The following is a 15,791-nucleotide window of genomic DNA, read 5'->3' as shown; positions in this document are numbered from 1 at the left end:
CGATGGCTCTTCAGATCTTCTACAATAGATAGATTTAGCACCACTTTTGTACCTAAAGGCAGTTTGTCAGATTCGGAAGTATTTGTTTAGTTTCCACAATACAGTGCAAAGTTATAACAGTATCCATCATTGCCACACAGAGCCCAGAGTTTATACCCAAATCTAATAAGTTTAGATTTTATAAACTGTTTCAGTGTATGATGACCATAATACCGGACGATCATTTCATCAACAGACAAATTTTCATGGAAAATGCCCCATTTTTGAAAATTCTTGGAAAGCATTTCTAACAAGGGACGTATTTTAAATTATTTATCATTCTTGTTATATTGATGTAATTTATTATCTTGGAAATGCAATAATCTTTTGAGCTCTAAGTAGAAATTTCTAGTCATAGCATTCTTCACTATTGTTACTCCTAAATCATCTGCTTCTGCCCAGTAGTCCCATTCACTGGGTAAAGTATGATAGCCCGAAAGTATCAGAAATCCTATAAATGTTTTTATTTCATCTTTAGTCACATTATAATTCAATTTATTTTTCATTTCGTGAGCATATCGATTAGTTTCCTCTACGATCATATCATAAACACTTTCGGTAAAAAATTCTTCAAACAGCTCAACTGGACTCATATTATTAGTTTGCGCTGTCAATATATCAGAATTTCTCTTGGACAAATTTTCCAAATTCCCAAATGTGTAAGCCGGGCTTTCATTCGTCCATACAATTGACTCTCTTTTACGTTTACGGGAATTGTTTTCCTTTTTCTTATACAAAATAATAGGGTTATCATTATCATCTGGCATTGTAATTTCTAATGTACCTGCAAAATCTGATACAACTGGAGTACCCAAATTATCATTATCGAATTGCTCTTCATCTGTTAGATCATCCACATCCGGAGGCATCGATATACCGTATTTATGCGACTCTAATGCGTTATCGAATCTAATGCGCATCCCCATTTTAAAACTTAAATAATAAAAAAATTGTTTGTTGGCGAATGTAATGCGCATCAATAGTATGAGGAATTTATTGAATCTTTAGTTGCAAACAGTGCCAATTTCTGTTGCCGCCACAAGCTAACATTGCTCTCAGCTACGTTGAACTCTCTCCCTGCCTTTCTATCGCCATTTTTTTCAGCATAAAGAATTACTTTACGTTTGAAAGTAGCGTCATATGACATTCTTCTCTGTTTGCCCTCCATTTCGTGACTACGTACTCTGCAGTTTGTATCCTCTATGCAATAATGTGTCAACGATAAATGTAACGGTAAATGTAGTCGAGAAATACAGTAATCCATTGTTACAATTTAAATTTGGTTGACGTCATCGGCGAACTTTGCACTCGAATCTAATGCGCACCCCAATTTTGAATACTTCATTTGGCCAAAAACGATGCGCATTAGATTCGCGTAAATACGGTAATATCTGCTTCTATTTCTTCAGAAAAAAGATAAGCAGTCGCCTCTTCTAAGCTTTTAAATATTTTATTTCTACTCATTTTTCAAGATTTATTTTTAGTTTTTCTGCAACAAAAGTAACAAACACTTAAAAAATAAATCTGAATACTGCATAAAAACAATACCCAAACGCCCAGTGTCCTCAAACGAGGACGGATATGTTTTCCTGTTTATTACGGATATATTTACAACAATAAATATTAACAAACATGCTAATGACACAATATGGGCTATCTAGATTATATTTATAACAAATTGAAAGAATTTACCTCATAAATCCAGTGCCATACAGTGGAACATAAAATAAACAACGCGATTACCAAAAAACGGGTAAATTATACTTTATCTTTCCCGCGCAATTTTACTTAGTTCCAAAATTATTGCACATCTCCCATTGTATGGTGGTGTCATCTATCGGACCAAATTGTACATATAAAAAAATTTTTTAATTTAATGCAGGGAATAACAATTTTTTACAGCGTCCTCAAATGAGGACACTGGGTGCTAATGGGTTAAAAAAGAATGTGAGTAAAGTCATATGTCAATCCTATTGCTAATAATGAAGCATAAAAATAATACCTCATGCATTCCTACACTGCTGGGTATAAATGACCCATTTCCTCCATTCGAGAAACTGAGTTGACACTCAATTTTCTTGTTTTGGTATCTCACATCAGCCCTAATTTTTTTCTCATCAATATTACTGTCCAGAAAATTTATTTTAAATTCAGCCTAAAAATATGCACATACAAAATTACATACATAATCAGTTGGTAAACTAAGTAGAAAATACAAAGCAATTGCAACATCATTTTGACATGAAATGTGAAAAATTACTTACTGGCTTATCGACATGTACATTATTTAAATTGACTCCAGTAATGCTGATTTTATCTTGTGGCCTTTTTTGAGGCTTTACCCACTGGAAACGAGCAATATATGCCATTACTCCAAGATGTTCTATCTCAGGATCAGAAAGTTCCTTTGGTTTCAATAAAGGTCGAACACCCAAGCTTTCACCTCCAAGTATTCCTTTGAGTAGCAAATATAATTAAATATGACAGAAACAAGCTATAAGAGATTGCATGGACATACATATAAAAATAAAACAGAATAAAAAGGAATTATTTTTGTAGGTAACTTATAGGTCATTATCAAGGTAACGGAAAGCCCAAGTATTAACACAAAATATTTTATTAATATATTATTTATTTAATACACGATCACATGTTATGCACAAGTTCTACTAGAAACAGAATAATTATATAAGTTCGAACAGTGAAAACAGTTTCGAAAGCTTTGTGCTTGGAAAACGGAAAAGATTGGAAAGTAACTAGTGCGAGTTCTGAAACCAACCATAGTGTAAAGATACCGGGTAAGCATAACAGTGATACCATTTGTCAGGGGAATTTGACTGAACCTTATCATCAGCACCCTGAGTTTGTAAATCTCATGATGGAGGATATCGAGGGAGAAGTTGATATTCCTTATCTTTTGGCTGATTCAACGCAGATTGATTCTAGGAAAATAACAGTTGTCATAAAAAGTTTTTGTAGCATTTTGGAATTATACTTTTGTAGATTTAAAATTGTTTACAGTGTATATTTCATTTTCAAGATGGTTAGAATTAAATGTTTTATGGAGTATTAGCATTGGTATTAGCAAATTATGAAATGTATTAGCATTTCGTAAAATTTGAGGCACCGTGTATGAGGCAGACATTAAAAGTAGTTTAAATTATTTTTGGTTGTATTCTTGTTTTTATGCTTATCTGTCTCAAGGTGATGTTATCTAGAAATAAGTGCAGGGTAATGTAACTGGCTTCTCTATTATCATTTAAATGATTACCACTTGTGTTTTGAAAGCAGTGAAAAGTATTTAGAATTTTCCCTTTCATAGTCTAGGAAAAATTCTTCTATGAGGGGAGGAGTTGTGACAAGATGGCATAAAGGTTCATTGTCTAGGATGAATGATTTCAGAGTGCAATAGTTTTCTTATCGGTGGTGAAATCATGTGCCTTTGTTTATGATTCCGGTTGCAGCCTGGAAGGTCACTCCAGTAGACAAAGAGATAAGTCTTTTCACCAGGGTTAGGAGATGGACACTTTGTTATGTATGAGTGAAAGAATTCCCCCCCAGGAGTTCAGCGCAAGTAAACATGATATATAAGGTGGTTTCCTGAGAAGAGGAAAAAACTTTCTTGTTTGGAGCTATCGGCATGTTGAAAAGAAAATGCTGCCAGATACTCCAGTTAGGTTTATTTCACTATGACAAAGCACTTGAATGCTATCTGCCTAAGGGGAGGGAAGCCTTTGAGGAGGATTTTCCAAGTGAAACTGGCTCATGTACATGTTGGCCAGCTAGAATGATCATTCCTCGTGTATAATGCGATAGAGCATTTTTCCTGTAACAAAATTCTGAAATTACGGGACTAAATGTATCCAAGTCTCATACTGTCAAGAATCGCAACTATTAATGTTTTTATCTTATTAAAATTCATGTTATTGTTAGAACTTGAGTTTGAAGTTTATTTCAACCCTGCATCTCAACCCAGGGTTTGCGTAGCGTTTTCGGCCACTACACCACAACATTCAAAATCTATTATTCAGTGCTGTTGTAAACTGTTCAAATATAGATGTAATTGAACTAGTGTTCAAATAAAGATGTACAGTTTGACTAATGTAACATTTGTTTGCACTTAAATAATATGATGTTATTCAAAACTACTCTACACAGCATCTAAAGGTGCATTATTAACTGAGAAAACATACATTTAAAAGTCAATCACATAAACACATATATAGCACATATAATCATATAAACATTCACATTTAAAATGCACAAGTTTTTCGCTTTGGGAACAGTTTTAAATATGTACAGATATGTACATAAGAAAATACAGAAAGTAATTTTTGTATATAGATTAATGGCATTCAGCATAACACAGAACAGACAATTTCAAAATGTGGCTTTGAATCACAGTGGAAACAATTTTTTTTTTAATGTTTGTAAAATGCTCATGGTTGCATATAAAATTAAAAAGAACAGAATAAATTTTTACAATTGCATTTTGAAAAAAAATTAATCCAAATTTCAGTAAAAATTAAAGCATACATACACAGCAGTAATAAATCTATGCATATGCATGCAGCTTATACAAGGACAAACTTGGAGTGTGCAAGAAAACTAAAGGAATGCAGAGAAGGGAGCAGCAGCATTGATGATTTGGATCCTCACAGTATAGTATACGAAAAGAAAATGCTGCCAGATAAGCCAGTTAGGTTTATTTGACTATGACAAAGCACTTGAATGCTATCTGCCTAAGCGGAGGGAAGCCTTTGAGGAGGATTTTCCAAGTGAAACTGGCTCATGTACATGTTACACATGGGGAACTCATATGCATGTTACACATGGGGAAAACGACAAAAATGCACATGCAACCAGCCCATTTGCTGGGAATCAAACCAGGAATGAACTACCAGTGTTCAATGATTTTACTGCTTGGCTACTGGTGGGTCTGCCTGCTATATGTGCTAAGTGACCATTAACAAACAAACAAAAAACTTTAAAATTTTTACAGCAGTACATTGAAATTTTCTACAGTTAAAAAAGCCCCATTAGGATAGTCATTTAAAACTTTAAACCTATGAAATGTTCAAGGTAAGGGCTTAAGTAGATATAGCTGGTCTTAGGTTCATCTTATTGTTAGCCTTATTACTGTCTTAATTATGCTGCTGTTCACATTTTAAGGGGCAAAAATCATTATAGTTAATATTCACTGCTAATAGTTCTTATTTTGCAGACCCACTGGGGCAGACTGAAAATTTTCAGTCTTAAAGCAATGCAGAAAAATTGTGTTTACACAAAACAAAATACCGAGGTCAATAAATCTCAGAACAAGTTTACAATTTTTATTAAAATTAATATAAAACATTTCGAGAGCAAAGTGCTCTTTCATCTGAAGGAAAATAATGAGTTAAACAAAGTATTGATTTAATACTTACCATGTTGGATATTTTGTTCCCAAAATGATCTTTCCCTTTTTAGTTCTGTGTAATCAGGAACATTAGCTCCATATGCTTTTACTAGAGCACAAAGAGCAAGACCATCATTCCAATCAGTCTGTAAAGAAATGAATTCCTTTAGAAAATTATTTAAAAACCATACTTATATGCACACACCTAATAATTCCTCTCTCTCTCTCAAAATAATGCACACAAATTTTACTCTGTAAGGCAACCAGAACATATGAACAATCACACTTTGCAATAAAGCACTGAATGGGTTACAATATGAGTTCACCATGACTTTTAACAAATAACGAGCACACATTAAATAATGCAAAGTATGGTATGAAACAAACAATAGTCATAATATACTAATATTGCAGCCAATATATCACCTCTTCACACAGTATGCCTGCTCCCAAATTATGTCTCTCAAACTTTAATGCATGTTGATTCATGCTGCACATAGCTTCACCTTCTAGTCCAAGGGAAGAAAAGTAATAAATTATCATTTATTAATATCCTATAACCATGATCACAAAAGATCAATTGCAGTGATATGCCCAAAAACACATTCTTTCAAGACACATTACTGTGCATATCATAGTAGGAATTTGTGCATGTCTTATCAGGTTCATTATTAAAAATACTCTTAAAAATCTTCACACACTACAGTTCTGTTTTGCTTATTACAGGGTGAGTTTCAGTTAGAAACTTGAAGTAATAAGATAATAAATACCTAAAACCTTTTATATGTTTTGAAACAGTGCCAATGGATTATATTCAAAGGATATCTAATACTATATCACTAAGCATGGAAGCTTTGAGCAAAAAACTCCTCAAACTCAAAAGAAAAAGGCCATTTGCTTCAGGGAAGCAACGCCTTAAAAGAGGATTTTTTAAAAAAAAAAAAAATTATGTCTTGTTCACATTACACATGGGCAACAAATGGGGTCCAAGCAATTTCTAGAATTTCTAGTGTTGTATTCTTTAAATATAACAATCTTAGATAAGAGCATTATTTGCTTCTTCCATGAGATGGAAAAGAAATCAAAGCTCTTAAGAACAGCATATTGGACCTTAGGCAAAATTTAATCTTATCCCATTCTAGTCAGTTCAACAGAAAATAAAAAACAGAACAGCATATTCTGCAAAACAGCAGCTACAGTAAATTGTCCAGCGTAAATACAAAAGACACACAGAAAATAAAGACCTTTTGGAAATTTAGTCTTTGTAAAGACCAAAGCATAAGAAGTATTTACACTCTGTGGAAGTGGGCATCTCTGTTCCCCAAACGCACAAAACAGCTGCAAAGGTTGAATATTGCCTTGCTCTTTGAAGTTCAGTTTCGTGCAATTGTTTCAACAGGCTACTATGAGCACTGATGATACATTCCACCATTATTTTCTTGTATTCACAGTTGAGGGCTTTGATCAATAATTATGCAATTTTTTTTAAAAATAAGAAATAATGAATGTTTGCCAACAATAATGAAATACTTTGCCAAAATTGAAATGAGGCATCCAATTTAGTTGTGAGTATTGTAAAGATGTTACTGTCAGTTTCAGTGGCTAACTTGTTTGGAGCAATGGAGTATTAAATTCTTGCAGTTATACTGCAAAATTTAAACTGTATGTGTTAAAATATCCCAGAATAAATGGTGTCAAATCTACATCATTTAGTTCAGGAAGCCCAAATAATAAGATGGTTTGGAATTGAACCCAAGCACTTATTTACTTATTTGTAATACCAAATTTAAGAAAAAATTTTTGTAGACCCCCAAACTAGAAAGCATCTAGAGATTGATCACAGAGTGTTAAATTATGTAGCATTATAAAATACAAAATGTTGATAAATATTACTATAATATATAGTACTGAATATAATAGGTGGTAATAACTATTAGTAAATCAATACATATATTTCTTTTAACCCCTTAACTGCCGCGGGCGTATATATACGCCTTGCTCAGCCGATGCGTTAACTGCCCCAGGCGTATATATACGTCCTTCCAAACTGCTATCATTTGCTTTGCGCTGCTACACCTAAAATTATTCGCAAAGTTAACGCATCGGCTGCGCATCTGCGTGCATCTGGGGCAGTTAACGCATCGGCTGAGCAAGGCGTATATATACGCCCGCGGCAGTTAAGGGGTTAATCACAAAATTTCTTTCTTTTCTTCCCTTCAAAAATTTACAAATGGTGTGCAAAAAATACAAATAACTGCCAAAAAGTATGCTGCATTTCACACCTGTGGTACAGCAGCACCAACTACTACAGAAGTCTGTCACCTAGTTGCACAAATGGAATGTTTCACTCTGTCAACAGTTGTCACAGATGTTGCATGAGATCATTGTACTCTCCAAGAGATGCTGAAATGCAAGATCTGATAGCATTGTGATCCAAAGAAGCATGATTGATTAAGGGTGTTTAGTTGAAGCCTCCTTTATGGGCACATCAAAATGTTTTGGGTGTGCAAGCAGCATGTTATCAGCTATTGTGACAGCATACACAAAATGTGGTCAGAAAGCATCTCTGAAGCCCCCAGTGGACAAAAGGCAAAACTGAATAATAAGGATAGACAGGTATTTAAGCTCAAAATAGCCTGAAATCGCAAGAAGTTGCTGCCTCGGATAACATCCTAAATGAACATTCATCTCTAGGACTCTTTTCACCTAAAACAGTCAAAAGAAAACTCCAAGCTGCAAACATTTATGGCACAGTAGCAACTCATAAACCATTGGTGATATAATGTGATGCTTTCTAGTGATATCAGTAGCACACAGCTCACCAGTGCTGGTCCTTACAGCACTGGCAATGAGCAATCTAGTCTGATGAATCATCATTCACCCCATTTCACACAAGTAGGCAGGTTTATGTCTGGAAAATATGCAGAGAAAAATTTATACCTGCCTGCCTCTTGCTGACTGTTAAACATAGATTTTGCTCCCTGTTAGCATAGGGTATGATATCTTGGTGCAGTCTTGGCATATTTGTTATTCTGTATACTTGAAGAATACTGCATATTCTTAAAGCAAATTACTATCAGAGCGACCTGAAGATCATGTCCATCCTTTCCATCCTTTCTTCTCTGGAAAACGATTGCTTTTTCAAAATAATAATGCTCCAATCTACACTGTTTGAATAATTAAACATGGTTTGAACAGCAAGATGAAACAGGACATCTCATCTGGTCATGTTAATTCTCCAATCAGAACATCAAGGAACATTTCTTGGAGTATATGAAGTACAAACATCATGCTCAAATTCTGCCTCCAGTCACACTTTCACAATTAGAAGATTGTTCTGCAAAAGGAATGGAATGTAAATATATGCCTCATAGAAAAATATAAGTATCGTTTGAGCACATTTCTGAGTTTGACCGAGGCAGAATTGTTGCATACAGAGACTGCAGATTATCTTCCAAGAAAACCGGCCATCACGTCAGATGTAGCCAAGGAAGTCATGCAAATATAGAATCAGTGGATGGAGGAGGGAACAACTGACACACAAGAAGCAATTGCATTTGCCTTGTTGCACCACACCATAGGAAGACAAGCAAAATGCAAGCATGGCAGTGATGCAGCACATTGCCACATCTGCAACCATATTATAAAAAATACAGACTGTAACAGAACAAACATCTGCATGAACTACTCAGTGTTGTTTAGAGGATAATGGACTGTCTGCTAAGCATCCATTGCTTTGCTTACCTTTAAGAAGTTTGCAGCGGTGCAATGAACAGCAAAGATGGACATCCAAATGACATAACACTGAATTTTCAGATGAATCACACTTCTGCCAAGATGGTTGGATTAGAGTTTGGAGAACCATGGAAAGAGGCTGTTCAGCTGTCGTGTTATGCACTGCACTGGTCCTGCATTCGGTGTTATGATGTGTGGTGGTACTGGATTCCACTTCTGCATGCCCTTAATATGCATTATCAGTGCACTTAGCAACCAACATTGAATCTCTAAGATTTTGCAGCCTGTTCTCCTTCCTTACATTCAGGGTTTGCCTGTGACCACATTTTAACAGGACACTGTGCGACCACACGTGGCACACAATGTTGAAGCTTTCTTTGTAGCCCACGTACTGCACTGTTACCCTGGCTTGCCCATTTTCCAGGTCTATCGCCCATTAAACATGTTTGGTCAATGATTAGAGAATGCCTAGCCCAGCACGCCATACCCACAGGTACACCAGATGAACTTTGCCTGTGTGTGGAAGCAGCATGGACTCTATTCCTGAATAACATACCCAAAGCCTCTTTCATTCAGTGCCATGGTATGTAGCAGCCAATACTGTCAAATCTGCAGGCAATACTGATTTTATTGTCTTCCTCATCTCAAAAAAAGGCTGTATTTCAAATCAGTTAACATTGCTACTATGTGCAATCTTTGGAATAAATCTGCCTTTGATATCTTGTCCTTTCTGTTGCATTTTGGATTGGCAGCAGGGTAAATATTTAAAAAATACTGAAAAGAAGAATTCCACACCTGATTATCTGAATGCTACAGAAGACTAAAACATGAAGCTTAACTACTTAACATGATAAAGAAATACTTGTAACTTACAGTAAAATTCTGAATATTAAACTGTGGCAATTGCTTTTGCACCCATCTCAAAGTAGCTTGATAGCCAGGACTATCATCTCTCATGAAATATGATAAGTATGTCATGCCAGACAATTCATCCAAGTTGTGACTGGCTAAGTCTTCAGGTGTGAGTATCATAGGAATGGAAAACTCATCTCGAGCTAAATACATAGCAGTTCGACAATTTTCTACACTACAGTAAAAAAAAAGAATAGGGGGAAGAAGTGAGCAAGCCATATAAAATAATGTATACACAAAATACACAAAAAAATGAACACAAAATTTCAATTTTAACGTAATATAAAAAAAGTACCTGCTTTTTATGCTTAAGGACTTCCAGTGAGGAATTAACCCAGGTTTGCAATAGTCCAATAATGCACTGAAAATTGAAAAACAATGTAAAATGCATTTAAAAATATTTTTCTAAAACACTGAACTTCATTTCAGCACTATTATATAAATAGGATGTCTAATACCCATAACATGGATGTAATAACATTTTCAATAACTTTTAGACTGCTACTTCCATCTACTACTACAACTCTGAATCTACACTGACCTCCAAAGGTTGAGCAGAAGCACAATTTTCAAATAACAAGTGCATCTATAGTGCACCAAAATTACTCTCTTTTAATAAGAGATAGAATATAATAATATATAATATGACATCAGAATATAATATCCCTAGGTGAACAGCAAATCAATTAATTACATTCAACTGTGTGAAAGACACAAAATAAAAACAATATGTTTGCACCTTTGACTTTCAATGCTCAGGGAAAATTCTTAAACGTTTGCAGTTAATATAAGTCTTTTCAACTGTATTTGTGCTTAGGGAGTCTTTAAATTAACTCGGAATTTTTTTCATATTTGATTAAGATAAAACATTTTTGTGGGAATATATTAGATTTCATTTTACAGGTTTAGTAGGTTAATCTAAAATTAAAAAAAAAAAAAAAAGTTCCTCCTAGATCGCCTTGGGAGTAGTATACTCTTATATCAGATGTCCCAAAAATCAGACAGCTGGGTGTGGAGATGTCTGGGACACTGCGAACAAGATTCTCTGGTTTACTGAACTACCACCTCTCCATACCATTTCCCAAATGTAAAACCTATCATGGTGACCATATGTCGATATAAGAGAACAGCAGTGAAGTGTATTGTGTTGACATACGAGAGCAGAAGTTTAGGTTTGCTGTACTGTTGTTCTAAGAGAGTGCCTGTTTCCTAGTTAAGGAATAATGATGGGAAGCCAGACAGTTTCTATGGAAGTAGCTGATTTTTTTAAGTGATCACTTTAAGGCATTTTAAATGAGGCAGCAGTTTTACAGAGACTATTAAACGAACATGCTCAAGCGTCTCAGCATCTTATTGTTATAGCATCATTTGATGATCATTACATAGAATTTATTACTAATCAATCAACAAGCAATAACATCAACTTTTCTACTGAATATCACATCTACAGAACTGAAGATAACTACCAGTACTGTGAAACTAAAACTACATGCACAAGATTTCGGCAAAAGACAGAGTTACAAAAAGTTTCTTGCTTTGAAACCCTTGGGTAAAAAAGGACAATCAAATTGGTGTCATCAGAAAATCATGTGAACCTTAAAGCAATGGGCAATAGTTCTCTTCACAGATGAACTGAGATATACCCTGAACTGAGAATATGACAGTTAATGAGTGAGGCTGTGGACAAAGTAAGGAACTTGCAACCAGACCAGTCAAATTAACGAGTACCACACATTTAGTCATGGCAGTGTGGTAATATGAATTGATTTCACATTGAAATTGGTGTTGCCCTGTGCAGACTGAGCCTTGAACAAAGAAGGTGCTTGCTTGAAAGAAACACGATTTCAGAAAAGTACATGAATCGGAGACAAAGACATTTTAGCATGCCAGCAGATGACAACTGTGACACCCTTTAATGTAATATTCTTATGAGGAAGATAGTTTTCTTTACCTATTAAAAGAATTTCTTGAGCTGGCTTTAATTCAGAACAAGACTTTGCTGTATAACATGAATTATTTGAATAGTAAAATAGGGAATGTGAACAGTAAATTCAACAATCAGTTAGCTGGCAATATTTGTATGTCGAAATATGATTTGTGATATTCACATTCTCAGGAATGAGATTTGTTTCATCAGCTTTCAGTAATGCAAATGATGCTATATGCCTTTTCCTCCCAATTTGTTATACCAAACATGTGGCAAGCTCTGCTAGCACCAAAAATGGTTTAAAATACAGGGAATATAAAATTTTGCTAATGATAAATGTACAATGGATTCAACACAGCAAAGTTTACACCAAATTCATAAAATATATTGATAATCGATTATAAAACTATTAAACTACATAATACTATATTTACCAAGCATGCGAGGTTTTGAGATTCCTTAACCTTAGAGATTTAACCTTACTACAAGGAATGCTGAAGCAAATGTTTCATAAAAAATATGACTCTAATTCTACTTTGAAATGTGGTTTAAATTTTGCAAAATATTTTACTTCAAAAGATTAATGGAAAAATATCAATGTCATACACAAAGAAAATAATTATTTCATCTGTTCATTACAATTTAAACAACATTTTCCACTGTGTTCACTACACATAGCATTTGAGCACATTGCAGTATATTGCAGTTATTTGCTATTTAGAATAAGCGCAAAATGAACAAATTGACCTATTATTTGACTTCAGTTCTATTTGACAATGTCTTGGATCATTCACATTAAGATTTCCAGATATATGATCTTGCATAGAGTGGTGCTCAAAGTTGGAGTCACAAGACGCTTCTATAACCAAGGTTTGATCAATTCAGTGCTTAGATCTCTCATAAGGAATGAATTCTTTTCTAGTCTGAGAAGCATTGTGGCAATTAATAATACAGTAATTTATTAAAGCTGTATTTAAAATTCCATAAAAATACAAAGAGGCCATCATCTTGTTTTCCAGCTGCAAGACATTAAGCTGCACTTCTGTTCAAAAGTGCTCATGTCACCTTTTGTAGAGCTACATATAAAAGACTACAATATCTGCTTTGTTAATTTTTGCATTTATGACGTTACTAGAATGTGTCATTGAAAGAAGTAAAACTATTTAGCTTGGTCTCGTAAAACAGAAGAGTTAATTTCTTTTCAAAGCAGAACAAAGACGTGACTACTTATCTATCTTTTACATTTAAGAATTCATCTGGAATTTCTCATTTGTTCTTTTGTAAAGTTCCAATCATAGTTAAGTTTAAAAGGTGGTTTCAAAATCTTGGTGGCTAACGAAGCAGAAGTAAATCGATTACCCAAGGTTATATTAGGATTTCATCCATGTATAGATTTGGTTAACTCTTTTACAAAATACTCAGTTAATGGGAGACCTATAGCATTTTGTAGACTTCACAGCATAAAGAATAGTGTCAATCATATATTTACTACCAACACTGCATAACATCACAATTTTTATACCATATTCAGAGGGTTTATTCAGTTTGTACATGTGGAAAGGACAGCAGACTCAGAAAGTAAGTAGCTATTCATCAATACTAGTTACAAATGATATGGTATATGATTGATAAGATGATGATGGTGGTGGTAGCATGATGGGTATATATGATTGGTGGTGATTATTCACAAAATAATTCTAAAGTTCTCTAATCAGAGAAAATTTATCTCTTTCTAATTCCTTTTCTCTTCGACTTATCACTGAAACATAAGCATTCTAAGAAGGAGATCAAATCTGTTGTAACGCATTGTAGTTTTTATATCTGAATCCACAAAATGTTGTATTGAAAATCTCTTTTAACAGCAAATAGTTAACTTTTTGTGTTGTACTTAGAATACCTATCAGAGTTTTTATTTCAAGAACATTAGTTTCTGAAATATTAGATGAATTCTGTTTAGAATACTTTGTACACTTTTCACATACATTTGAATTGATAGATTTCAAATATGTCACTAGTATTTATCAATGAAAAACATTCCAATGGAGCATCTGCATTTTTTGCATTGTTCTCTGGACCCAGTACTACAGGCACTACATTTCTAGCAGCAGCACATCTAGTGTAACATGTCTTTGAAATAGTTGATTATCTTTGCCCATATTTACCTATAAATCCCAATTTCCTTGGATTTATGATGAAAGAACTCTCATATAAAAATTTTTCACTCATCTTCCCTGTATGTTCAGTACTGCTAGAAGTAACTGTTTTGTTGTTTCGAAATTCTTTTACATTTTCCTCTGGAATTATCTCATAGAGTTTGTATTAGTTGGAGGTGTCAAAATCTTAGGAAAAATTCTTTTGCTTCGTCTAGCATTACTAACTCTAAACCTTCTTCACTATCTGTAGTTCCTAGATCTTCTTTTTCAGTGTAATCCTAATTTGTAGCACTGTAGCTGTAATCCGAATTGCTTTAATTCTCGGCAGACACATGGGCTTCATCCTCTTCATCAGAAAGAAGTAAAATTTTAGGTTTATCATACGATACATTTACCCCACTAGCCAGTGTTGCAGGCCAATGCCAAAACTTATGGCTAATATATAAGGTTACTTGACAAACAATAAAAAAAGATAATTGAAGGGAATTTCAAAATAATAACTTAATGTAGAATTTACTCATTTGTAAACTTTACAAATTTGTCTCATTCTAACTGAACAATACAAGCAAATGAATAAATAATGCAGAAAGCAGGTGTTTTAAGGTCAAGTAATTTTACATGAAAGAGTGAACCATTTATTCAAAGGATGCAAAGGAATTTAAGAAACCTGCCGACTGATACTGTAAGATTTACGAATGATTAGCTTTCTATAGTTAAAGATTTCTGTTTAGGATAGATAATGGTAACTTTACAATGTTAAATGAAAGCTATTACTAAATTTCATTCCATAACAGTAAAAACCATATTCAAATATTATTAAAAAAATTTTAAATGCTGCTTTCTTTACTTAGGAGATAGTATACATGATGAAATTATTCATACTACATCAAAGGTGCTGTAAAAAAGCATCAGAAAGAGAAACAGTTATATGGTTGAACTCTTTTTACAGTTATAGAGTCGAATAAATAGAACAGTTATAGAGTTGGACTAATATTTTTAAATTCTCAAATACTTTAATCCCTGATACACCTGTGCTTATATGGAGCCATATAAACAAGCAATAATTTTGTTTACATTGTTGTTACTAAATTTGCTATCTTTGTAAAGATATAAACACTGCAAAAATTTATAAATTCTTTTTAAGAAAAAGAAAAAAGATTACTGTCAGAAAACAATACTACTCATCAGGGATCAGTCAAACATATTATAAATCACTTAATCACTGGCATATGCTTCACAACCTAAATTTAGCTTACTGAATAAATATATATTAGTTAAATTTAGGCATGCCAGTGATATTAAGGATATGAGGCAAACAGAATGAACTTCAGGACCTCCCAAAAAATTCATTAACTTAAGGTAATTCAAGAGCTCTTCTCCCCATTTGTTTTGTCTGTCCTTCATGATAATGGGCAGCTAAAACTTCAACGGAAATGTTTAATTTTTGACGTATAGTATAGGCACTGTAGTTGTTTTTCAGCATCATGAGGTGATTTTGGACTGCATTAAAAAAGCACATTAATTCTTCTACCATAGCTGGACCCATAGAATTCATGAAGTAAAGAAGATTAAAGATTCAGACAATTTATTTCAAAAATTAATTCATTTAAGTATCTTTGTTGTATTA

The 15,791-nt window shown here is 33.8% G+C and overlaps 1 protein-coding gene across 2 annotated transcripts in view; it reads right to left on the bottom strand.

The window, feature by feature from the left end:
* Positions 1–15,791, bottom strand: part of jbug (filamin-type immunoglobulin domains fbug) — a 347,148-nt gene that overhangs the window by 219,264 nt on the left and 112,093 nt on the right. For both annotated transcript variants that reach the window (XM_085807591.1, XM_085807590.1), the window contains exons 3-7: positions 10,380–10,445; positions 10,046–10,259; positions 5,466–5,583; positions 2,304–2,494; positions 2,042–2,194 (exon numbers count right to left, since the gene is read on the bottom strand). In XM_085807591.1, coding sequence (XP_085663717.1) covers positions 2,042–2,194; positions 2,304–2,494; positions 5,466–5,583; positions 10,046–10,259; positions 10,380–10,445 — 742 coding nt within the window. The remainder of the gene's footprint in view (positions 1–2,041; positions 2,195–2,303; positions 2,495–5,465; positions 5,584–10,045; positions 10,260–10,379; positions 10,446–15,791) is intronic.

The sequence above is a fragment of the Stegodyphus dumicola genome, chromosome X1, assembly GCF_044657685.1.
Source record: "Stegodyphus dumicola isolate Sdum_Otavi_A_Nest chromosome X1, ASM4465768v1".
Classification (NCBI taxonomy): Eukaryota; Metazoa; Arthropoda; class Arachnida; order Araneae; family Eresidae; genus Stegodyphus; species Stegodyphus dumicola.
This window is presented reverse-complemented; position numbering and strand designations above follow the sequence as displayed.